This window comes from Syzygium oleosum, unplaced genomic scaffold (genome assembly GCF_021117445.2).
Source record: "Syzygium oleosum isolate NSW1041296 unplaced genomic scaffold, Sole_v2.1 Sole_v2.01, whole genome shotgun sequence".
In the NCBI taxonomy this organism is placed as follows: domain Eukaryota; kingdom Viridiplantae; phylum Streptophyta; class Magnoliopsida; order Myrtales; family Myrtaceae; genus Syzygium; species Syzygium oleosum.
In genome coordinates, this window is record NW_026607485.1 from 24,772,537 (window position 1) to 24,798,695 (window position 26,159).

At 41.3% G+C, this 26,159-nt stretch overlaps 3 protein-coding genes across 3 annotated transcripts; 1 reads left to right on the forward strand and 2 right to left on the reverse strand.

Moving 5' to 3' along the window:
* The first annotated feature begins 5,140 nt into the window (after positions 1-5,140).
* On the forward strand, positions 5,141-9,803 carry LOC115676050 (glucose-6-phosphate 1-dehydrogenase, chloroplastic-like). The gene is made up of 10 exons (XM_030598906.2): positions 5,141-5,468; positions 6,568-6,761; positions 6,864-6,958; positions 7,030-7,144; positions 7,372-7,577; positions 7,660-7,809; positions 7,901-8,021; positions 8,267-8,496; positions 8,608-8,808; positions 9,319-9,803. Exons 1-10 carry the CDS (start codon positions 5,279-5,281, stop codon positions 9,560-9,562), a joined length of 1,746 nt encoding a protein of 581 aa, XP_030454766.1. The 5' UTR covers positions 5,141-5,278; the 3' UTR covers positions 9,563-9,803.
* Positions 9,804-10,852: 1,049 nt separating this feature from the next.
* Positions 10,853-12,954, reverse strand: LOC115676051 (fasciclin-like arabinogalactan protein 2). The gene is made up of 2 exons (XM_030598907.2): positions 12,330-12,954; positions 10,853-11,866 (listed from the first exon to the last, which is right to left on the reverse strand). Exons 1-2 carry the CDS (start codon positions 12,861-12,863, stop codon positions 11,165-11,167), a joined length of 1,236 nt encoding a protein of 411 aa, XP_030454767.2. The 5' UTR covers positions 12,864-12,954; the 3' UTR covers positions 10,853-11,164.
* A 7,908-nt stretch (positions 12,955-20,862) lies between these two features.
* LOC130137359 (uncharacterized) lies at positions 20,863-21,495 on the reverse strand. The gene has a single exon (XM_056308260.1). It carries the CDS (start codon positions 21,493-21,495, stop codon positions 20,863-20,865), a length of 633 nt encoding a protein of 210 aa, XP_056164235.1.
* Between the last annotated feature and the right edge of the window lie 4,664 nt (positions 21,496-26,159).

A 26,159-nucleotide genomic window follows, 5' to 3' on the forward strand; every position in this document is an offset into this window, starting at 1 on the left:
CGTGTCTTCCTCTTTGCTTCCTCTGAGTATTTGTATCTCCTCCTATCCTGCAACTGCTCGTCGGTTACCTCCATGTTTTCAAACTTTGAATATTTTGGCGCTTCCAATAACTGCCTTTTCTAACCACGTTTTTCCAGTTTTATTGTCTGCCAAAACTTGATCTCAACCGCTAAGATGATTTCAAATATGGACAAGTAACTTCCCATAACATGCTCGTGCTCACTATCCCCACTTCTGCTTGTAACTTCTTGCTGTCGTGATTTACATGGCTGGGCTGTGATTCTTCAGTGTATTCCCGAAATGTGAACCTCCCGAATTTCGGGAAAGGGTCGCTGTCCTGAGGCATAAATATTCCAACGTCCCGAACTATAACTCTCCACATTTCGGTAAATATACATATTTTCATCAATTACCGAATTCGGGACACGATACCATTCACACTTGCTTCTAAGCATGTTTCCGAATTTGGTCCAGACGTGTTTCGGAAGATGGCTGATTTCCATTATACGCCGGATTCGGCATTAAAGCCGATTCGGCACTTATGCCGATTTTTGGTGTCAACAAGACAAAACAAAATTCGGAGCATATTTGGGACTTGATCTAAAGTTGGGATTTTTTTTAAGGGAAATCATAGCAGTTGACCTCTTGTGGCATTTCAAAAGAGACGGGTCTTTCTATCCATCTCTGAGGATGACTGCACTTCCAACCTTATAATTGCAACATGGTACCCTACCGCTTTTCTTGGATCAATTAAGTTGGATCAAGAGGCAAGGTGCAATGTGTGAGCAACTTTTGGGACCAGTCTTCATACTTCGGTGTTTAAAGTGCTAAAAGCAAGTGTGACAAGGCCTGATTCTACGTCAATGTCAGGCTCTAAGTGCATGCAAACTACTGATAAGTGCATGAAGATTGGCTCTGTCGTGAGTGAGGGCCGACCGTACGTCTGGGGCCAAGCTTCGTCCAAAACCAGAAAGACTGCAAAAACAAGTGTGATGACACTACACAACCTTCGTGACCGATCAAATTCAAACTCATGCCCACCAACATCGGTATGTACTTCGAACAATTATGCTCTTTTAACGAGAACTCTGCAAATATTTGTCTCCTGGTGAATAAAACGACCGTAAGATCGTACTCTATGGTGACGAGCTAACTAGTTTATTCTTCTCGACATTCATCCTGGATGCGGTAAATAGTACAAAACCTGTTCTGTTGAAAGGATGGTTGTCATATGGAGGACCGGAGGTTAAGCTGGATTTTGATAAGTCTGAAGATCAGTCACGCTTTCATTAGGAATGCGAAATTCAATCATTGAGCGAAGCAGATCCAAATAAGCCAATAAGGGGGTATCTTGGTAAAAGAAATTTGACCTTTTCATGGTTCCCTCGTTCAGTGATTCAATCTCATTCGCTCAAAATTGACCTCTATGCAAGAAATGACGGAGGGGGCTATGCCTTGGAGTCCGTGTCCCTTGTTTCGCACAAAATCGATCCATGGAATAAGATTTGCTCGATGAATGGAATTCCGAGAAAATTTCTAGGGCTTATATCTTTAATTTAATTTTCTCGTAGAAAATGCTCCCTGATCATCTTGAAATTATGCATGGGAGATGTGCGTGCACTGCGATGGAATGGTCATTCCCTTATGTTTCGAGCCTCGCCGGCCACTGTGGGAAAGAAAAAGAAAAATAAACAAATAAATAAGTCAGAAAAAAATGAAAAAATATTTAAAAATTTCCACGTTAGCGTTGATCCGATGGCTGGCGTCTACGACAGCGCCGGCCGGTTAAAATTGGCCAGATGAACTGAATTGACGTAAATGCAAAAGATTGAGGACTGAATTGGCACAATTACAGCAAATTTATGACTATTTTAGTAATTTTTCCGGGGATGCTGACATTGCAGATGGCCTCTTTGTTGCTCATTTTCAAATCCCAAATCGGATCCATCCCCCATTCTCCCAAGATTCATCGGTCAACGAAACGTTTCTTTGGTCGCGTATGTTGTCCCGTATTGGGAGCCACGCATGCAACCGCCGAGCCTCCGATGTTGGTCGACGAACGAGATTTCGCGAAAATTTCTGGCGCTTATATTTTGAATAATAATTTTTTTTTAGTAGAAGATGCCTCTGATTGGCTTGAAATTGTACACGGGAGATGCGCATGCATCTGAAGCGACCAGTTTTTTCCCTTGGGATGTGTACGGGGTATTTGCGTGGGGAGGCCCACTTCTGTGTTTCTTTATTTGTTTGGTTCTGTTTTTTTGGATTAACACCATGAAAAATCTTAAACTAATACACTTGTGATAATTTTATCCAAAATTTATTTTTTGACCATCAAAAACCCCAAATCGGTACACCTGTGATAATTTTACTCTCCGTTAGTGCCCGTTAAATTTTACTATTAAATTTCTGAGTTGGATAATACGTGACAGTTGACGGGTGTACTAATTTGGAGTTTTACCTCCGTTTGTCATATGTGTATCGGTTTTGGATTTTTCATGGTATTAATCTAATTTAAAAGAGAGTAAATTTGTCACAAATGTACCAATTTGGGATTTTTGGTGATCAAAAAATTAGTTTAAGGTAAATTTATCACATGTGTACCGGTTTGGAATTAAATTAGTTTGGAATAAATTTATCATATATGTATCAATTTGGATTTTTCGTGGTATTAACCCTTCTTTTTTATCAGAAAGTTCTAATTTTTCTTTGTGGGTGTCGCTGTCCTGATGCTCCTGAGCTTTGCGTAGCCATCGGACGAGGGATTAGTGAGGCTCTTGGCTGCTGCCGGACAAAACATATAGTGAGAAAAAGCTTAACATGTGCTCTAAGAACATATATTAACAATACTCTAATGTTATAAACTTAAATACTTGCTCATTCACAATTCGAGATTGAAACGCGGAAGGTCCTTACGATCACAAAATCAACACACGTACAAGAGAGGGAAACGATTATCACAACATTGTTTTGGAAAAGCTCGAGCAGTTGGGTGACGTTCTGCATTTAATAGGAGTTTGTCACATATTATTGAAGTAATAAAGTAAAGATTATTCTCGTTTCTTTTCTCTCACCTCGGTTTCCTTTCTTTATCCTCACATAAGTACCGCTTGAAGTTATCGACAAGTATGCATGCGTATTAATTATTACGGATAACGGCACAAATGATTCGTGAACTTTGACATAATATGTAATGTGTTATTAAATTTTAATTTGTTCAATGTTTTAAACACTTTGAGAGCAAAACAAGTGGCGGAAAAAGGCGTAACATATACTCGAACAAGCCTGGAAAGCTGGGGTAGCACTAGCAGCATCTGAAGCATACTTCGGTTTCTGCTCGTGTTACGAGATAAATACATCAATCTAAGCTATGTGTGTCTCCTTTCTCTTCACTAAGTTCACTTGTATTATCGGTCATTGTATTCCCCAAGTAAAATTTCCTCTGGGAAGAAAAGGGATCTGCGTTTGTAATGATTTCGTGATTATCCCTGGTTTTAAGGAAGAGAAAAGTGTCAAAAAAGTCTTAAACCTTTTGCATTGATGCCAATTTAGTCCTAAACCTTTTACATTGATGCCAATTCAGTCCTAAACCTTTTACATTGATGCCAATTTAGTCATAAACCTTTTTTTTTATACCAATTCAGTCCTAAACCTTTTGCATTGGTGCCAATTCAGTCATAAACCTCTTGTATTGGTGTCAATTTAGTCCTTCCGACTAATAACTATTCACGTGTCAAAGGACTGAATTGGCACCAATGCAAAATGTTTAGGACTGAATTGGCACAAAAAAAAGGTTTAGGACTGAATTGGCACCAAAAAAAGGTTTAGGACTAAATTGTCATCATTTCAAAAGGTTTAGGACTGAATTGACACCAAAAAAAGGTTGAAGTCTCAATTGGCACCAATGTAAAAGGTTTAGGACTAAACTGGCACAAAAAAAAGGTTTATGACTAAATTGGCATCAATGTAAAAGGTTTAGGACTTTTTTGACACTTTTCCCTTTTAAGGAATGTCGGAACCTTGCTCCCGTGTTCGCTCTGGCCAATGCCGACACCCGCTGGACGCAGGCCTTATCAGCGAACATCACTGCCTCTCTACTGTCGAGGGCGTGATCTAAGGCCGTGACCGCCGATCCGATAGTCCGATGAAATGAATGGTAACAGCTAACGATCGTCATATGAATTAAGAAATCCACGACAAGTTGGGAAGGTTAGAACAGCCATAGGTTTGCTATCCGAAAGTCCCAGGTTGCTATAGAAGGAGAGTAAAAGTGACATGGAAGAAAAATTCAATCTTCTAATGATTATTGCAGCCTTGCAGGACTTCTCCTACTTGGTTATTTAATTCAGTAAATTCCATGATATTATATTGTCATTAAACGGAACAGCTTATTGTGAATATGAAATAACACGTAATGGACGGTATAAACACATATAGACCGATTCAAAGTTTTTTCAAGGAAGAAAAGAAAAAGGCCGATGTGTCGACCATCGAGATAAAAGTCAATTTTCGATCGACTCTTGTCTTGAGCGTTTTATTCTCCGTATTTGTTTTCGGCAAATTTTCTAGTACGACGCTTAGTAACAAACTACGTCAATTGGCTATCTAAAAGTCGTTATGGTAGGTCGAAACATGACGTTTCCTAAAGCAACAACGTGCTATTCTGTAATGTATTTATTGTTTCATGGCGAAGGAAGTGTTAGCCACGAATCAATCTCCGTTAGTAAAGGCATCGGAGTTTATGTGACGCCGGGTATGTATGGGTATACGTCGTTATTTTGCTATACCCTTTTTGACATATTTTTTTTATGCCAATAGGTGTATAAATTAAATTCCCACATCCACGTTCCGCATGTCTCGTGAGATTAATATACTTTATCAACAGAAATCCTTGTCAAAGTTACGAAGGAAACTGTTAGCTTCAGACCAGGAGCTTGAAACATCAACCTCTTGCGTGGGCCACCTGTAAGTCAAATGATGTTGGTCAAACCAATCTTCTCATAGATACGAGAGAGAGAGAGAGAGAGAGTAGATGTTGTAGTTAGTACCTAAGTCTCTCGTGGAGTTTGGTGTGGTGAACACTGGTGACAGAGGCTGCTGGACTAGTTGAAGGGCAAGTAGATATATATCATATATGGGCATGATGCCCTCATAAATGGCTGATGATATTTCCTTGAAACCAACAGTGTAAATGATTGCTTCTGTCTCATGATCCCAACAAAAACAGAAAAACAAACTAGAGCTTCCATCTTTTCTTAGTTTCTGCCCAGTTCTCTACATGGCCTTACGTTTAAGCCCCTGTTCTCCTTCTTCTTCAGCTGCCTTTTCTTGCGCTTCGTTCGATCACAAGACGTTACCGGCAAGAACGTCTTTAACGACCTGGTCGTATCGGAGAAGTAAAAATGGCGGGAAGTTCGAGATCGAAGCGTCCAATGCGCACCCACCGGGCGCCGTTTCATTGCAGACTGGTTCGTCTCTTTTCTTTCGCTTGCTTTGTGTTCGTGAAAATTTGTTGGTCGTTTGATTGGCATATGGCTTTTTGTGCTCTTGAAGGTTTGGTTTCCTAGTGAAGGATCTGTTTGAGAAAATGTCTTAATCTACAGTTTCAGATGATTGGTTGGTTTTACTGAACGCGACGGCTTGAATTTCCGTACTGTGTGAATTTGGTTGTGATTAGTCAAAGGTGATTCAGTTCTTGAGAGACGTTGCGGTTTTAAGAACAGAGGCATGCTTGATTGACCACGGTTCGAAAATTGAAAGAAAAATGCGGCATACAGTTGTAATCTTGCTTGGTGCTAGTGATGTATGCTTAATTTAGTCCGCTTCGGATCCATGTGCAGGGGAACCACAATTGTGCGACGATATGATAGATACATAGTAATTGCTCATGCCTTTTGTACGGCGCCTAGCTGAATTTGTTGTATGATGAATTTTCATCACAATGTCATGCATTTCCTATTTCACATAGTTTTATTGGTGAATATGTGACCTTCCAGTAGGACCAGTACTATTAAAAGAATAGCTCTAAATAGCAAACCTTCTTGCTAACTCCGTACTCAGATCTCAAAAGTAAGTAGCATAAATGGGTTTGCAGTTTTCTTACTTTTGACTCGCGATCGAATATTATTTGATGCCGGACAATCACCGGGATCTCATGTGTCTTGGCCTCTTTTTCACATCTTGTCATGCTTTGATTGGGTATTGTGCAGAACAAACACGACATGCCGAACTCCCTTAACATCCTTGACCTCTATGATGTAATGGAAATTGATGAGTGCCATACTATAAAGATCTAGTCAATGCAAGAGCAATTTTATTGGCGCTATAAGTCTGGTGCATCTATTGGTTGGCTTCCCTTTGTTTCGCAATCCTTGATTACAACTGAATGCATTCTCCTCTCGCTGTTCAGTATGCTTTCTTTGTTAGATACGTTTGACTATGTTATGTGATTAAATGATAAAAGTAAATGTAATTGAGATTCAATGCGGTCTATTTTTTCTATTCTTAATTTGTTGTCTGGTGTCATAAACTAGTCCCGGTATCTGAATATGAGGCTGGTTGATGCAGAGGGTATCCGGACACAATCCTTTACCGCTAATCCTGTTAAAACTCAAGAAAAAAAGAGTTCTCTGGCCTTTATGGAACCACAAAAGGAAGAGTCAACTCTTAGCATTGTTGTTATTGGAGCTTCAGGGGACCTAGCAAGGAACAAGATCTTCCCTGCACTATTTGCTTTGTTTTACGAAGATCATCTCCCCGAGGTTTATTCCGCATCTATTATCAATTATCTGACCTGAAATTTCTGTCTTTATTGTTTTTTTCATTTAGCATAATGTCTTATATTTTCTTTTGCTGGTCTATAGAATTTCACAATTTTTGGCTATGGACGGAGTACATTGACTCATGATGAGCTGAGGAAGTCCATTAGCAAAAATTTGACATGTAGAATTGACAAGAGGTACACATGGTCTTACATGATACTATGCTCAAGTTTGTGATTCACTTGTGTTAATCACCTGTTGCAAACAGGGAAAGCTGTGTTGAGAAAATGAATCAGTTCTTGAAGAGATGCTTTTACCACTCGGGTCAGTATAGCTCCGAGGAACACTTCCTCGAGCTCGACAAAATTTTGAAGGAGAAAGAGGTACTTATGGATACTTGGATTCTCTCTTTGGACTATGCTATTATAAAAGTTTGGATTAAATGCATTAGCATAATCAGCATCAAGAATGTAGATATAGAATCCCCTGGGAAATGAGCTTATTGTGTCATCTGCATATAGACTATGGATTAGCAACAATCTAGCGTCTCAGACTGTTTATTCAGCAAGTGATGGCACGCTGAATATAATCTCATAAAATCTCATTTCAGGCTGGAAGACGTTCAAATAGGCTCTATTACTTAGCCATTCCTCCAAATCTGTTTGTTGATGCGGTGCGATGTGCTAGGCGTCGTGCTTCTTCCCTTAACGGTTGGACTCGTGTCATTGTTGAAAAACCATTCGGTCGTGACTTGGAGTCATCCAGGGGACTGACAAGAAGTTTAAGGCAATATCTGTCTGAGGATGAAATATTCAGGTATAAATCTATCATGATACCTACGGTTTGTATGGTAAAATATTAGGTACATTGATGTTGGACACATCTGATGTTCCCACAGAATTGACCATCACTTGGGCGAGGAGCTGTTTGAAAACCTCTTAGCACTTCGTTTTTCAAATCTGGTATTTGAGCCTTTATGGTCCCGGAACTACATAAGAAATGTGCAACTAATATTCTCTGAAGATTTGGGGACAGAGGGTCAAGGCAGGTTAGTCTTATTTCCTCCCCAGAACTATATGATTTTCTTACATGTGAACATCACCATGATCCGTTGCTTCTCTTTGCACTTCTCTTTGCAGATACTTCGACGACTATGGAATAATAAGGGATATACTGCAGAATCATCTAATACATTTACTAGCATTATTTGCAATGGAAACACCTGTCAGCCTGGATGCTGAGGACATAAGGAACGAAAAGGTAGGAAGATGTCTTCTTTTATCGAATTCCTTCTAAGGGATTTTGTAATGAGAGGAGGGAGGCATAATGGACCAATTATTGGAGGAAGTCCATATGACCAACACCGAAATAACATGAATTTGATTGTTTTGCATGAATAGCTCTCACTAAATTAACTTCTGTAGGTCATAAATTGAACATGAGTAGTCATCATGTGATTCTTTTATGTATTCCAGTGACCAAATCTTCAACATCTTTTGAATCAGGTTAAGGTATTACGTTCTATAAAACCTCTGTGTCTTCAAGATGTGGTCGTGGGCCAATATAAGGGCTGCAGTGAAGGGAATGCAACATATCCAGCTTACACTGATGATCCAACGGTGTCAAAAAATAGCCTCACGCCAACTTTTGCAGCTGCAACTCTCTCCATTAACAATGCACGGTGGGATGGAGTTCCCTTCATGATGATTGCGGGCAAAGCTCTCCAGTCAAAGCGGTAGCTAAACTTAGTACCTTTTGGTCCCATACAATTTTCACTTTCCAGAAAAATGTATGCTGTCAAGAGTAAACAGTAGATTGAAATGTATCCTATTATCATGATTTTCAGTGCAGAAATCAGAGTGCAGTTCAGGCATGTCCCTGGTAATCTGTACAATCGGAACTTTGGAACTGATTTGGATAAGGCTACGAACGAGCTCGTGATTCGAGTACAGCCAGATGAAGCTATCTACCTAAAGATCAACAATAAGGTTCCAGGCCTCGGAAAGAGATTGGATTGCAGTGACCTGAACTTGCTTTTCAAAACGAGGTAAGATACTTCAAATATTCCCCGGTAATTTACGCTTACAGAGAGAGAGAGAGAGAGAGAGAGAGAGAGAGAGAGGATTTTTAATACGATTTTTGCTTGACGATCAACAATGCTGTTATAATATCTGGTGCCATCCATTGTTGTACAAAGGAGAGACTTACTTTCTGATTAGCTATGGCTCAAACTAGACATTCTGCAGTGGTGGTAAGACTCTTAAGGTAACGACTGGGGGTCGTTGTGCTTCTTTTCTCAACCCTTTTGTCTATTAGAACAAAAACAAGATAAGGTCATCAGATATGATACTAAAAGGCGAGAAAAAGTTTTACTTCCAATGCTGGACTACGTAAAATAACCGGCTTTCATGATAAGTATCTTCTGCTTAGAATGGCATGATGAGCTACATAATGGGAACTCGAGTCGGATATCCAGTACCCACACTCATGTTACTCCGTGTCATTCATGATGATTGCCCAATACATTATTATCCTTAGATATGTTTTCCTCATGAAGGTACCCGAATGAAGGCCCCGATGCATATGAGAGGCTCCTCTTGGACGCTACAAAAGGAGAGCATCGACTGTTCATCAGGAGCGATGAACTCGATGCAGCTTGGGCAGTATTTACGCCGTTACTGAAAGAACTAGAGCAGAGGAAGGTTCAACCAGAGCTCTACACATGTGGCAGTGAAGGACCGGTTGGCGTACATTATCTCGCTGCGAGGCACAATATCCGCTGTGCAGACTTTGGCTATTAATCTTGAGCAGAAGATGATTGAATCAGTAACGGTTCTGCTCGGGCAATTATCCCAAGTCTATGTTTTTTCATGGTGTTTCACGCTTTGTATGTTGTTGTAACTTGTAATTTGATCCGCGTGCGCCGACACCTCGAATTTCCATCTGTAGTTTCTGTGCATAATCTGGACATATTTTACCAAATCAAACTTGTAAAGTTAGTCGATAAATGTATACGAAGCCAGCAAGCAGCAGATTATCAGATTCATGCAGTGTGATTCTCTGAGTGTACTGGACATCTTTTTTCCAGTGTATCTTCATCATCTTTGTATCTTGCCAATGTCGTTCTTCAGCTTGCAAAAGATGAGAAATTGGATGCAATAACAGCTCTCGAGGGAGCAGGTACTGTTAAATAGATTAAGTACATGGTCATATCATTTATCTTCTGAAGTGCTTCTCAGTTCTAACAATCTTTCAAACTATAGTTGATTTGTCATTGAAGTGACATTAGACCATACATGTTTCATGGATTATGTTCTGTGCTAAAATGTGCTTGCCAGCTGCCAGCATATCATGAGGAATGAGGTGTGACTTATCGGTGACAATCTTTTTCTATATAATCATTTGTGTCCCTTTCACCTTTCATTCCTTCATTGTGACATTAAAAAATTCACTATTTCATGAAAAAAAAAAAAGATATTAAGTTGAATTATGTATGTTATATTAGGTAAATGACACAAATCGTTTTTGAACTTTGGCCGGACGTGTAATGTGGTCCCTAAATTTTAACCTAATATGCAATGTCATTCCTGAACTTTTAATTTGTTCAATGTAGTTCCTGAGCTTTTAGTACATGTTCAATTAAGTCCCCGGATTGTATGAAAATATTCAATGTTGTCTCCACAACATAAATTATTGGAGGACAATATTGAACATTTTCATACGGTTGATGGACTAAATTGAATATGTACCAAAAGTTCAGGAACTACATTAAACAAATTTAAAGTTCAGGGACCGCATTGTACATTGAACCAAAGTTAATAGACCATTTGTGTCATTATCCCTATTACATTTGTAGAAGCTATCTTTATAACCATTTTTTGACGGATATTATGATTTAGATGGTTAATTGATTACTAAAAGTATAATTATCCAAGTCAATGATGTTCGATGTGGATTCTTTTTCCGGAAAAAGAAAAATTACAGAGTCTGTGCATCAATGATCGATGGTAATTGTAAGAGAGACAATGCTCATGAAAATTACACAGTCCAAACATTAATTTACAGGAAAAGACAACAAATCAAAACAAATCTCAAGTAAATATCCCTCTCCGGACCCCATTTCTCTTTATTTGAATCCTTTTCACAGTCAATAATACAAAAATCAAACACTATCTGTCACATGGCCCCCCACCTCTCTTTGATAAATAAATTATCAAAGATTTTATCAATTTAAGGACACCCATACTTTTATATTCACAATCACGTCCCTCCCCACAAATCTCCAATCTCCAAATCGATCAATTTTTTGTTCCAATATAACATTCTTCACACATGCACCAATTGAAAAACAAGAAAAACAATAAAAAAAGAAATGAAAAAGAAAGCACTTTTTTTTCTTTTTTTTACAGAAAAACCACCGACAAGCACAAACTCAAGACCACGCCCACCACCACTCTCACCCCACTCAACCCGCCGCCGCCGACGCCGTTGCTGTCCGCCGTCTGGTCCGCCGGGTCCCCGTCGGGCGAGTCCGCCTCCGGCGCGTCGGCCTCGGACTCCTTCTTCTTCTTCTTCTTCGTGCTCCCCTTGGGCGCCGGTGCCGGCGCGTCCGCCGCCGACGCCTTGAACAGCTCCCTCGGCTGCAGGACCTTGTCGATCTTGTAGACGATCAGAGGGTCCTGATCGATCACCGTCGCGGTGATCGTCGCCGTCACGACCTTGGTCTCGAGCTTCACGTCCTCGCCGTCGTTCTGGACGGTGAAGTCGAACTTGCTCGCGCCGTCGGTGGCGAGGGTGTTCATGGCGCCGTTGTTCGACTTGAGCATCTGGAGGGACTGGTACACGGGGACGCCGTGGTACAGGAGGAGGGACAGCTTCCGGGCCGCGGTGAGGTTCTTGTACTTGGGCATGAACGCGGAGAGGACGGCGTCGGAGGCGCAGAAGATGGTCAGGCCGCCCTCGAGGTTGTCGTCGAAGGTCTTGAGGGCGCCGGAGGCGGAGATGAGGTCGGCGAAGGACTTGCAGCCCTGCTTCGACAGGATGGCCGTGATGTTCAGGTCGCTCGGGCTCGCGGTCGGAGCTTCGGCCTCCGGCGAGGTCAAAACCTAGCAAATAAAATCATTTCAATAACTAACCATCTAATACAAAACCACCTAGGCTACGGTAAATATGAATCTTATCAACATTTAACATCCTGTTTGGTTCTAAATTTATACTAATCAACCAATGGCACTCCAAAAAATTGATGACCAACATTGAATTTTTGGCCTAATTGATGATCCTAGGCAAGTGCAAATGGTGTGACCTAATGTCATGTGCGAATTAAAGTATCATAAAAAACATCAAATTCGAATTTGAAGACATCTCTTTTGATTGGGCAAGTAGGGAAAATTATTGAATTATTGGACACTTCTAACAAATTGCATGCGACAGCATCTTTCACGTGTGTAATGCGAAAAGGACAAGAAGTCATAGCTAGGAATTCAAGAACAATAGTGATTAACAGGGCATAAATGTCGGTAGGATCTTTAATGTAGAAATTTTGGCGAGACCGTGTCTATAATGTACCTGGCTGATCTGCAAAACAGAGATGTTGTAGGGAATCTCGTCCACGGACTTCACGAAAACGGCGTTGAGATCGCCCCCGTTGTCCTCGGCGCCGAACCCGACCTTCCCGCCCTTGAGGTCGGTGATGTTGATGTAGCCGGAGGTGCCGGCCGCCGTGCCGGTGGCCTGGAACATGGTGGAGGTGAGGGTGGTGCCGCTGCTGATCTGGTGGAGCTTCTTGGTGCCGAAGTAGTCCACGAGCACGTGGAGGGACAGGAGGTTTTTGAGGGTCCCGATCGAGAGGTGCTTGTCCAGGATGGCGCTCATGGCGCCGTTGTCGACCGCGAGGACAGTGATGGTGAGGCGGCGGTTGATCTCGGCAGCGAGGTGGGTGACGGTGAGGTAGTGGTTGAAGGTGGAGAACTCGGGGTGCTTGGCGAGGATGTGCGTGATGTTGTGGGCGTCGGCGGCGGGGGAGAGGGAGAGGCAGAGGAGTAGGGCGAGGGCGAGGGCAAGGGCGGCGGCGGCGGGGGGGAGTGGCGGTGCCGGCTTCATTGTGGCGGAGGAGGAGGAGAGTGTGGAGGAGAGGGATTGTGGGTTGGAGTGGACAGAGTGGAGTGGGAGGGGATTGTGGGGTGTGTATATATTTGCTTTTTTGGGGGATTATATTCCAATGCCAGCTTTGTATTAGGTGAGGTGGGTCCATCGTGGGAGGGCCATTCTTTTGGTCATGGTAATGTTTCTATGCTAACGGTTGAATTGTGCAACAATTGGTCATTTAACGGCTATATCTTATCTTTTTTTTTTTGTGTGTGAATAATATTGATTTCTAATTGAGCTAATTGGTGGACTATGTTGAAGCAATCTTAACATCAATGGAGGAATCCAATATACCAACTCCCGTTTTCGTGCACAATCTTGTATGTCGTCTCTAATAAATTCGGGTAAAAGTGCTGAATAAGTCCTAAACCTTTTGGGATGGTGCCAATTTAGTCCTAAACCTATTTTTTGTGCCAATTGAGTCCTAAACCTTTTGATATAGTGCCAATTCAGTCCTTTTGGCCGGATTTTGCTGACGTGGACGTCGGCTGGCCGGCGACCGGTCACTGGACCTCGATCCGGTGAGGTTGAGCCTCGCCAGTGGCTGCGTGGCTCGCCCGAGGCCGGCGAGGTCGACCTCGCCGGCCTTTGGCCTCCGGCCGGTCGCCGCTCCGGCGAGCGGCTGAAGGAAGAGGGAGAAGAAAAAGAAAAGAAAAAAAATTCAAAAAAATATTTAAAAAATATTAAATTTTGTCCACGTCGGCGCCAGTGATCGGTCGCCGGCCGGCCGACGTCCACGTCAGCAAAATCCGGCCAAAAGGACTGAATTGGCACTATATCAAAAGGTTTAGGACTCAATTGGCACAAAAAATAGGTTTTATGACTAAATTGACACCACCCCAAAAGGTTTAGGACTTATTAAGCACTTTTCCCAACAAATTCGATATGATTCGAGTTTTGATATGGAAAACGAGCTGCGCCATCGGAATTTTTTTTTTGTAAATGATAAGAAGTCTAATGTGGAACGTGCATATGTTGATTATCATCACTTTCCCCTAATCTACATATAAGAAACGTTCAAATGAAAGTAAAATTTCACTTTCGTCTCCGTATTTTGTGATCAAGTCCGTGTACTTTTAACTTGTTTAATCAACTCATTCTTACAAATTTTCAAACGAAGTCCCTCTTACCCCAAAGCCGACCAAATTCAGTTGACACGGCTGATAAGCGATGCCAAAGTACGTTGCAAACAAAATATGCGGATGCCCACGTGGATATGTATGGAAACTTTAGCTAATGTAGACAGCTCGAAAGTACGATGTGGATAAAATTCAGCCACATTGAAAAAAAAAATGTTATCCACGTTATAATACAACTTCGTTCAACGGCACACTTAATTCGGATTTGATCGGAGGGACTTGATTAGATAATTTGTAAAAAATAAAATACTTTATTAGACGAATTAAAAGTACAAATACTTTATTTTGGGGAAAGGCGTGAAAATACACACGAACCAAAAGTAAAAATTTTTCAGGTGTGCCTTCGATACCACAACCTAGAAGGGTAACATTATCATTAGTCGCTATAGAAATAGCGAATCTAAAAGGGTCCCGTGAGATGCACATCTTGTTGGACCACGTTATTACTATTGCCTAGACCGACGATCCTCCTATTCGAAGCAAATGCAAATGTGAAGCTAAAAATTGCCATTTTAATATCGTCCCCTCTAAATAATTCCTTGTCCTGTCCACCTGGACAACTAATCAGCACGTCTTTAATTAATCATAACAATCCAATTTCCACCAAATATTGGCTGAATGTCTCTATTCCGTGCCCCACTTCTTTATTTCATTCAAATCAGATTTGTGGCAATGTCCTCTGACATGAACATGCAGCACCCTTCTATAAATGCATCATATAATATTTGGTTCGATAAATTAAAATATGGGTTTCGGGTAGAATTAATTTCAGAAATTTCCCTTTCTTTTCTTTTCTTTCTCGATGCAAAATGGACCCTCCGAGGGCAGATTCGACAGTTTCGGCTCATGCCCATTGAGGGGTACGAGCTCTTTTCTCGATTTTTGTCCAGAATCGAGGGTGTAAATATCCCGGATTGGAGATTCGGTGGCAATGACTGTACAATAATTTCGGGATCGATTAAGCTACCTATAGCAGATAAAATTACGTGATTATGGAATATATTGATATTAATATGAATGTGATGTCCTATTTCACATGTCGGCCACACATATGATAGAGAAGTGATGTGATCATTTTACCTACGATTGAATCCCATTTTCAATTGTATAATTTGGGGGGGGGATTAGACGTGTAGTTAAGCTGCGAGGGGGGCCCAACGAAGTGTCGGTGGGAAATGGGAATGGATTGGGACTCGCCCCCCCATGGAGGCCAGGCTGGCATGGAGCGCCCCCACTGGAGTCCCGCCACGTGGACTTGGTCGGGTCCCGGTGGTGTGCCACGTCAGCCAATACCTTTCACTGATTTGGCTTTAGCTTGTTAATATTCAATTAGAGGAATAAATCTGATTGGTGATGCTTTTCCGCTTCGCCAGCACACCTTGTTTTGGGTCCAGCCTGCGTTGGTTTTGTCTCATTGAGGTTGTCCTTTTATATTCTGAAGATCCTTTACTTTGGAAAATATTTGTGCCGACCGACAATCGTTCATCTCACGGGACCTCAAAATCGACGGTCGTGATTCATCCGATTCGGTGGATTCGGATCCAGAAAAACGGAAAAGAAAAACAAAAAAAAAGGACACCCCATTTCCTCTGCATTGCTAATTAGACAAACGGCTATCATGACGAACCACGAGGGATACAGTTGCAATTAGCCATGTGAAAATGGTTCATGGGGATTGTCAACATCTTCATCAAATTCATGCTAGAAACTTCTGATTTGTTGTCTTTGAGTGTGCACCATCGTCAAATAGAGTCTTGTTTTAGTGTACTACAGCTTGTTTGAAGTTGATGCTAATCGCTTGGCATCGTCAATCTCAATCAAGGTATCTTCCTCAAAGTTTGCACATGATTTTGAGTTTAGAATATGCTTGTATACTACATGGGGCATGCATAGGACGAATACTTTCGTGATTATGAAGGTCGAATACAATAGAATAGGTGTCGGTGCTTACATAGTGTAATCTCATGATGGATGGCAGGATCTTTAGTCATCTCTATCTTATCCCTAATTTCGTTTAGCGGGCTTGATGTCTACCAGTACTTGTTAATCAATGATATGATTTGTCTAAAAAAAATTAACGACATGATAATCTGACATTGTCTAGTGTCCTCATGACACGTGATAATCTATCAATCGTTGATTTGACTAAACATGGATTACCTCATGGTAAGATCTAAGTCGTTAATTATCGTAACCATCTTGCTATAAATTTGAGTACATTTAAGGATAGACTTTGCAATTGAGAGCTCTATCGACTTGTGTATTTTCTACATACATCTTTCATTGTTTAGCGACTTAAAACAACCTAAGGATCCTGACCTTTATCTGTCATTTGATTGTGCTAAAATCTGTCTTCTCCTTTTTCCATACCTTCTTTGTCACATTTTGCTTTAATGGTATTGCTTGCGAATGACATTCTCTCTACCTCGCAGCAAAGTATCACACGTGAACCTCGGACACCATCTTTGAAAATAATAAAACGTTTTTTTGAGTTTATTCTTTGAAACCCTTTAAAAAGTCATAAATTTATTGTACGGCAATCAATTTAGTCCTAATTTTTTTCTAATTTGATCAATTTAATCCTAAATCTTTCGACGACTTTCCGATGTATTTATTCCGGTCAATTTTGATCAGAAATTGTTGACAACGCAATCCAATTATCATCAATCGTCTACATGGCACACACTAACATGGACGATCTTTGCAATTTTTTTTAATTTTCTGAATTTTTTTTCTCTTCTTTTTTTGTTCTTTCACTCGTGTCCAGTCTTGATGGCCAGTGATCGACCATCGGCGAGGGCCGCACTCGCCTAGATCTGGGCGAGGCTATCACGCCCCTCATCCTTTTCTTGTACATTCCATCGCACAAGAAGTTGCTCCTCAGGTCGCATAAGGATTCCGCCGAGGTTGCCGACGTTTGGCCCTCCACTTCTGCGTTCGACGGATATGTGTCGGCGCTGTCTCCATTGCAGCTTGCGTTATAGCAATAGCGGGTGATTTATGCCGATGAGGAGGCTCATCAGCTATCTTATATGCAAAAGCACTTGGCAAACATATTCTCTCTTCTCCGAGAGCCCGTGGAGGAGGGGAGGGCGAAGAAGACGAATCATTGGTTTTTACCATGGATAGATTTGAGCACCTTGGGTTGCTGCTGATTCAGTCCGGTGATAAAAAGTGTATTTTTGATTTACCCACAAGCCAAGCTGCTCCATTTTCGGCAAATTCAGACCCAGACGTGCCTGCTGTCCCCTTTCCAGCCACACAAGTTCATATGATTGCTAATGATCCAGGGTCAGCCACGCCCTCCAGATCTGGGGTAGGGCATCGTGGCCCTTGCCACCACCAGTTGTCGGCCATACCCTAAGACTGCCACACGTGCAAAAGAAAAACAGAGAGAGATAATATCCAGAAAATTTCAAAAAAAATTTCAAAAAAATCGTTCACGTCAGCTCCGGTAATCCCGGCCGTGCCACGAAAGATGACCGATGCCCGCGTCGGCGAAATTTCTGCCAATTTTGGCCGGAAGAATTATATTGAAAAATCTTCAAAAGGTTTAGGACTAAATTAGCTAAATTAAAAAGTTAAAAAGTGAATTAGCCGCTGCAAGATAGGTTTCGGACTTTTTGGATAATTTTTTCTGCTTGCCTTGTGGCCTCTCTTCGAGTCACTGTGCCACCAGTCTCATTGTCCAATAGAATGAGATTGTTGTTGGGTAGAACACGAGCTGAGCTTTGAGCTCATTTTCTTACATTTCTACTGAAAAACATGAAAATTTGGATGGCTTTCTGGGCCAGCAGCATTCGAATTAGGATTCATTGATGGACTTTGGATGACGAACTAGAGCAACAATCTCCCAACAGAAGAAGGGAGCTTGAATTCCTGAAGCCCAAATAATTCTTTTATTACTTCCAAATAGAGTAATGATAGATAAAGTCAGAAAACCCCCCGTAGTGCACATCACACAAACGCCTCCAAACCTATGAATGTGAATCAGATCAAGAAACAGAATTGTTTCGGACAAACTCAAATGTCGAAACTCTGTTCGAAGGTTGTATGTAAGTTCGGCTCTTGATTCTACCCGGGAATTGTTGATAGGATATATGACTGGTCGCACATGTACACGTGCGCAGTCGAAATTTTTACAATTTAGTCTATCTATTGCTGTGCTCTCGTGAAAATTCTAACGGAGAAATTAGTGTCAAATTTCTAGGGAAAAGAATTGTCAACATCTTCATCAAATTCATGTTAGAGGCTTCTTAATTTTTGTTACTTGCCACGTTTGAGTGCACCATCGTCAAATAGTCTTGTCGTGTGCTGCAGCTTTGTTTGAAGTTTGATGTTTCAGGAACATATCCTAAACAGTTTGCCAGACCGACTTTTTTCCGTTCGAAACCGAAAGTAGAGATGAACGGTTTCGGAGTAGGTAAATTGAAAATCAAAGGCTTGGTAACCTATTTTACTAGAGTCGATTCCAGTTTTTAAAATCGGGAACTAAATTGGTCTGACCCTGAAGCCGGCCTACCTCTATTTTCATTTTCCTTCTCTTTTTGTTTGTTTGGATTTACCTCGGATGATGACGAGAACACGTGAACTTTGGAGTCCCCTGCATTTCCAATCTCCGAAGCATCTACACCCCCAACAAAAAGAGAATAAAGTTCCAATCTTTGCGAACAACAGACACCAGAGGGAGGGGGGAACAGAAGGCAAAGATCATAGAAATCAATCGCCTAATTACTTGTCAGTGGAAGAGTCGCAAGAAGTGAAACTGTGAAACCCATTTGTCATCATTCAGGAGAAGTGAAGCGATGAAGAGCGCGGGGAGAGAAGTGAAACAGAGAAAGTGAGAAATGAGAGGCCAAATCTGAGTAAGTTAAGTGACTTTAAAGTTTGGTAGCCTCACACGTAATTAAAAAAAAAGCGATTAAAGTGACTAAGAAAACTTACAAAGTAATTGGAATAGAAAGGTAGTAGGGAGTGATTTCAGGATGAGAAGAAGAACTATGAGGGAGAGGAAGAGGGAAAGAACTTCTCTGATTTGGGAAAGAAAGGCGGGCCTCTTAAGTGAGAAGAGACATGCTTTTATAGAGTGATGAATAGTAAAAGTGCTACGGTGATGAATAGCGATGTATGTGTGTGTGTTCCAACGTTGGCCACATTATAGAAAAGATAAAAAAGAAGAAGAAATGGATAGGGATAGTTATCATTTTACCTACAATGAAATTCCATTTTAATGGTAGAACTAATGGGGTTCAAATGCGTGGTTAAAGAAATGGTGTTGGATGGAGCAAATATACCTAATTTTAAAAAGAAACGAGAAAACACGAAAAAAAAAATATTGCCAGTTTAAAAGGCAGGGAAGGACGACGAGCATTAGCAATTCCCGAAACGCGTTAGTACAAGGGTTTCACACTTGCTATATACTATTTCATCTTGCATTGCATTATTTAGTAGCATGATTTGATTCCATGTCAAGTCAATATGCTAAATTCAGAGTGCCGTAAAGGATGCTGAAAGCACAATGGCTATAAAGATGACAAGGCCTTTTCGAACATGGAATTAGGGGTCATCTTGGATTGCGGCTTGAGGGCCTAGGAATTATAGATCCCAAAGAAGTTCGATATGTAGAGTTGAGAAGAGGTAGATAATTTGAATGTAAGTTAGTTGCTCACTCTTGTAATTTGTGTTGATCACAGCTTATTGCTCCCAGGGAAAACTGTAATGAGAAGATGAATGAGCCCAGGAAGAGATGGTTTTACCATTCGGGTCAGTATAGCTCTAAGGAGCACTTCTTCGAGCTCGACATTAATATTGAAGGGGAGAGAGAGGTACTTAGATATTTCTCTCTTTGAACCGTGCTTCTATATTTGCCACAGTCACGCATTAGCCCCAGTCAGCATCAAGATTTCTTTAACCTGTCAATAGATATGTGGGAGGGCAGTTACTTCAGCTGAGAATCAGGTTAAATGGCCGCATAAGTAAATAAGGACCATCTGTAATCTAGCCTTTTAGACTGTCATGTAGCAGTTGGTAGTATGCTTTACTTAAAATTTCATCTCGTCTGAAGCTTATTTTGGGCTGGAAGACAATTAAATAGCCCGTATTACTTGGCAATTGAGAGTCTGTTTGTCGATGCAGTTGGGGTACAATGCGCAAGGCGTCGCGCTTCTTTGCCTTGGACTGGTGTTATCGTAGGATAAACCATTTGGGCTTTGTCCTAGAGTCTTCCAGGGGACTGATGAGAAGTTTAAGACTATCCGTCTGAGGTACACCTCTAGCATGATGCCTGTCTTGCCTGACACAATATTAGTTTATAGTTACACCGATCTTGGACCGGAACTTATGTAATGTTTCGACGGACTCGGGCAAGAAGCTGTTTGAAAACCTGTCGGCACTGCGTTTCTCACTTTTGTTGTTATGTCTTTTTGTGAGGCATTTCCAAGATGAGCACATACCCATTGGATACGTTTTGCTTGGTTCATTTTGAAGCCTATGCAAATGGTTTTCCTATTGAATCAATTTCAGACACAACAGAACCCTAGAGCGTACTCTAAAAGAGAGCATTTTCTGTCACCCGTGGTCCAACTAAGCCTAGACTGATTTAAGTGTCTATTATGGTACTAGTCGATAAAAAATGCTGAAAGCACAATAGATAATAATAAACAAGGCCATTTCGGAACTTTTCTGATGGATTGCGGGCTGAGGGCTGAGGAATCATAGATCTTCTCTGTCACCGGGATGATGAGGTTCGAGTCACCGCGAAACAAACTTAAATCGATGTGTGTTGTGGTGTGGGCATTATGTATCACAGGGTTCAATTAAATTTGAAACCTCGAGCACTTGATGGACCCGATTGATATGTCAATCTCGATCAAATTTTCTTCCTCGCAGTAGTGTATTCCGCTGACCTCATCTGAAAAGAAATAATCCATTGGACCATTTCCCTCAGAAACTGAATGGGGTGAATCAGGCATCTTCTTCAACTTGTGCACCTCTTTCTTCTTATGTCCACCAACGTAATGCCCGGTCGGAATGGCAATCTCGATAAGGCTCTCCTCATCTGAGATCGAACCATCTGAACAACAATCCTTCTCCCGAAAAATTGGCCACTCCGCTTCGCAGTCGTCCTCACTCGAACACGAGGGATTGAGGCATTCGCTTTCCAATAGTGAATCTGCTGATGTTGATGATCTCGCCAAGAACTCATCAACAGAAAATGCACCATTTTCTTCCAGGATTTCTTTCTCCGCTGCGAAACCGGTCATGTGCAGTAGTCGAGTTTCCGGGGTGGATGTGTAGACCGTTTCGCCAACGGGTTCTTCCACCAACACAGGTTTCTGCTTGGGAAAGTTGAAGAAAAGAGTGGATGAAGCCAAAACCAAAAGTATGCTTGAAACCAGAACTGTGGTTAACAAGCCAGAGCCCCAAAAGCCAGCAAGAATGAGCAACATAGCTAGGAAAATAAACCTGGGCACTAGTGAGTTTGGAAGGGAAGACATAATAGAAGGAGCCATCTTTTTTCTAAAACAGGTCTCCAACTTTAATGACGGGAAACAAATAAGCCTGGAAAGGTGTAAAACGGAGCAATATGGTATGCTGAAATGTGCCGGTGAAGGAAAAAACACATGTATTAGAGAGAAAAACAGCACTGAAAGAAAGGCAAAAAAAATAGAAAGAATGTTGGGGGAAGAATGAAGAGTTAAGGGAGAGAATCAAATGGAGGACCAAGAATATGTTCTTTTTAGCTCATCATAAGGAAGACGAAAGAATCATTCCGCAGTGAATGATGGAGTCAATGTTTGCATGAACAGTTGATTATTTTTTCCTTGTTGCTTCAGTTGCTTCTCGTTTGTGTTGTTGCTAGCAGGTTAAGGACTCGTGGCTAATGGCTCAGTGTGTGGGGGCACCATGCATAGTGAGATTATTTAAACTCGAGGACAACGAGAAAATGGCAGTGGGAAAGTAAGCTGTAGCTGAGAGATGCCTGCCTAGGAGTTTGAGGAACAGGTTGGTGTTCACTGAACTAGGTGTGGCCTCCACTGGTCTGCACAGAGGAAGCAGGTCAATTAGTTGGATGATCACATTCCTTTTCCACTCACAATCAGCACTTTTACATAAGAAAAAGATGGAGAGTGCCATCATTAGTGCCCCTGAAAATGGCATCGCTAAAGTTGTTGCCCTAAGACTTGGAAACAGCCTCAAAGCATGAAATGACCATGAGGCGGATCACGTGCCCGTCTCTGAGTTCAACACATGGCCTTTTGCTCTTCTTTTGAGGAAAACTTAAGAGAATGTAAAATAACAGGCCACAGACAGCAATGGGAAATGCTTGGTATCATTACTTTACCTTGACTAACCTATTCCAAGACTCCAAAGAACTTTCATCTTCTCTCTCTTGAGAATCGCAGCAATGTAGTATTATTTTAATAAAGTAGCTTGCGGTATTTGCCTCGCACCCTTGGCTTCTGCGCTGGTATCGCAAAAATTCAGGAAGTTGGATGTTTTTAAGGCAAAGTAATCCTAATCAGTACTAGAAGGATACAAGAAACAGGGTCTTACATCTGGAAGGACACTGGAAGAGATCTATCCACATAAAGGCAAATTTTCAAGCTAATTAATATTAGGAAAATCAGCTACATAACTTTCTTTTTCCATTCACATGCCAGACTAACCGACTAAGTTTACCCTTTTGATATGGTTGAGACGAATAATCTTTTTGGAGATAATGAGATCAACGAGAAGTGATTTTACATTCCTGCAGTTTGCGGCACCTGTGCCTCACATTGGACGGAGGAAGGTTTATGGCTTGACTGAATGTAGATAATGTTGGGTTCATCAACGAAAAACAAACGGAATATAGAACCCTAGACGGGATCCATGCGTATATTGAAATCGAAAAGGAATTTCGGTACGTACCTTTTGCGGATCAAAAATAAATCGCAAGCGATCGATTGTCGGATGAGCGCCCCAAGTGTTGCGCCTCTACCGGTATCCACACACACGAACGGAATTCTCCAACGATCCACGTGCTAGCGAAAGATCTTGAAGTTCCTTTTTCTTGAACGCCTTTTGCTTTTCGATACTCTATCGAAAAAACCCTAGACAGAGAACGATTCTCTATCTATTTATACTGACCTCATTATCTAGCGGAATTAAAAGAAGTGGGCCGGGCTATTTGGGCCCGCCAAACCGTCCACCTTCAATCGTACGTTTAATCGTTATCTCATAACGCGTACGACCGCATAGATAATTTAAATAGGAGAATAAATTAAAATCTACTTCTTAAGTAGATCAAGGCGCATAGACAATATTAAGTCCGTTCGCTATTGTGTGCGACCCCGTAGGTTCACTAAACATTAGCGGTGTGCCCAAAACTCTTTTGGCCCACAAGTCATAAGCGGTCTCTAGCAACACATTATGACTACCTAAGTATAGTGAAGATCGGTTTTCCGACACAACCTAATCCACAACTAATATTAGAGTATCAACCTTGATTGATTCTTAGGCGACCACTAACAATCTCCCACTTGCACTAGAACCAATCATATAAACTAAGTCTCTTTTGTCACTTGATTTCCGAGTTAAGCATAAGACAGGACAAGTGTCATCCTTATATAGCTTAAACTCATTTTCCCGATACCGCAGTTAGCTGTCAAAACAAGTAGTTGACTCTTCAACTCACTTGAGCATGGCCATGCATTTCAGTCTCAACTCTACGGAGGCCGGAAATCATACCCTCGTTATATGAGAGGGACAAATCCCATCTTGTCTACTCACATCACTCAAAGACGCTTCATGACATACCCGGTCATTACCTTTATAATCACCTGTTACGTGCGACGTTTGGCAATGTTAAAGCATGCCAATCCACGTCTAGTAAACCATGGTAGACTCAGGTCAAAGGACTATACTCTATAGCTGTGATGAGAAATACGATGACATTATATAACAATCCTACAGTATTCTCATAGCGGGTCATCCAATACAATGTTCTCCAACATGTATTCCATGTGATCAACTTTATATCTCTATATTCATGACCCGTGAAACTTGATCATCAGTTGACTCACATACTAGTCTCAAATGCCATTTGCGTCCCAATGCACAATGGCAAATTGACTAGGGACATTTAGAACATTAATATCCACTCTATCAATAGAATTTCACGATCAAATCACATATTTGATTATCTATTAAGGATATTCAATATTCAGGGGATAAAGATTTCGCATTCAACTATATACTCAAATTAAATCGAAATCAAATATAATATATATTTTATTAATGAACAATGAAAATGTATATCACATATACTCCCACTCACATCAAGACCAATCACTAATGTGTCTAAGGCCTAAAGCGTTACAATGACGCTCATGCTTAGGTTGTGGAAGAGCCTTCGTCAACGGATCGGCTGTATTCAACTCCGTTGCAACTTTGCACAACTTGACATCACCTCTTTCAATGAATTCTCGAATGAGATGATACTTCCCGAGTATGTGTTTGGTCTTCCGGTGAGACCTAGGCTCTTTACCCAAAGCTATGGCCCATTCATTGTCACAATAGAGGTCCACGGAATCGAACTAGTGGGCGATTCCCGTTCTTCTATGAACTTTCGAATCCAAACACTTCCTTTGATGCTTCAAGCGACAATATACTCACTCGTCGTAGAATCCGCAAGAGTTTCCCGCTTGGAACTTTTCCAAGACACCGCTCCACCATTCACGCAAAAGACAAAACTCGATGCGATCGTAGGTCGTCTTTGTCGGTTTGGAAACTAGCATCAGTGTAACCATTTACGGTGATCTGTTCTCACCTCCATAGACTAAGAATAAATCCTTAGTTCTTCTCAAGTACTTAAGGATATTCTTGACAAAGAATCCAGTGAGGTTCCCTGGATCCGACGGTATCTACTTGTCATGCTCAATGCATAAGCAACGTCGGGACGAGTGCATAACATAGCATACATTATGGATCCCACGACTGATGCATAAGGAATCCTACTCATGCGGTCTCGCTCATCTTGTGTTGAAGGACACTGAGTCTTGCTAAGACTTATGCCATGTGTCATTGGGAGAAAACCTTTCTTGGAATCTTGCATATTAAACCTATTGATGACTTTGTCAACATATGTACTTTGACTCAGTCCAATAAGTCTCTTAGATCTATCTCTATAGATCCTGATCCCCAAGATATAGTTTGCTTCTCCCATGTCCTTCATGGAGAAAAATTTTCCTAGCGATGTCTTAACCGATCGAAGCATAGGAATGTCGTTTCCAATGAGTAGTATGTCATCCACATACAACACTAGAAACACAATTGCACTCCCACTAGACTTCTTGTATACACAAGCTTCTTCTTTGTTTCGATGAAGCCAAACTCTTTGTGCAGTTTCATCGAAACGAATATTCCAGCTCCGTGATGCCTGCTTCAATCCATAAATAGAACGTTGAAGCTTGCATATCTTCCCAGTGTTATCGGTGATGTAAAGCCTTCGAGGTTGTGTCATATACACATCCTCCTCAAGATTTCCGTTAAGGAAAGCTGTCTTTACATCCATTTGCCATATTTCATAGTCATAATATGCAGCAAACGCTAGGATAATCCGAATGGACTTAAGCATGGCCACCTTGGCGAAAAGGTCTCGTCATAGTCAATACCATGAGTTTGTTTGAAACCTTTAGCTACTAGCCGTGCTTTATAGATGTGAACATTCCCATCCATATCGGCTTTCTTCTTGAAAACCCACTTGCACCCTATAGGTTTGACACCTTCGGGTGGATCAATCAAAGTCCAAACTTTGTTTTGATACATCGAGTCCATTTCGGATTTCATGGCCGAAGCCATTTATCGGAGTCTGGGCCCATCATAGCTTTCGTATAGGTCGTAGGTTCATCATTTTCTATTAACAATAGATGACGATGTTCCGTCACGTGAAAACCATATCTCATAGGCTCACGATGTGTTCTTTCGACCTACGAACTATAGGTGCCATGGAGTAGACTCTACAACTCTTTGTAGATCTAATTGAGGTTCCTCATGAACTGGAACACCCTCTTGTGGCACAATAACTTCTTCGAGGTTTACCTTACTCCCACTGGTTCCTTTAGTAAGA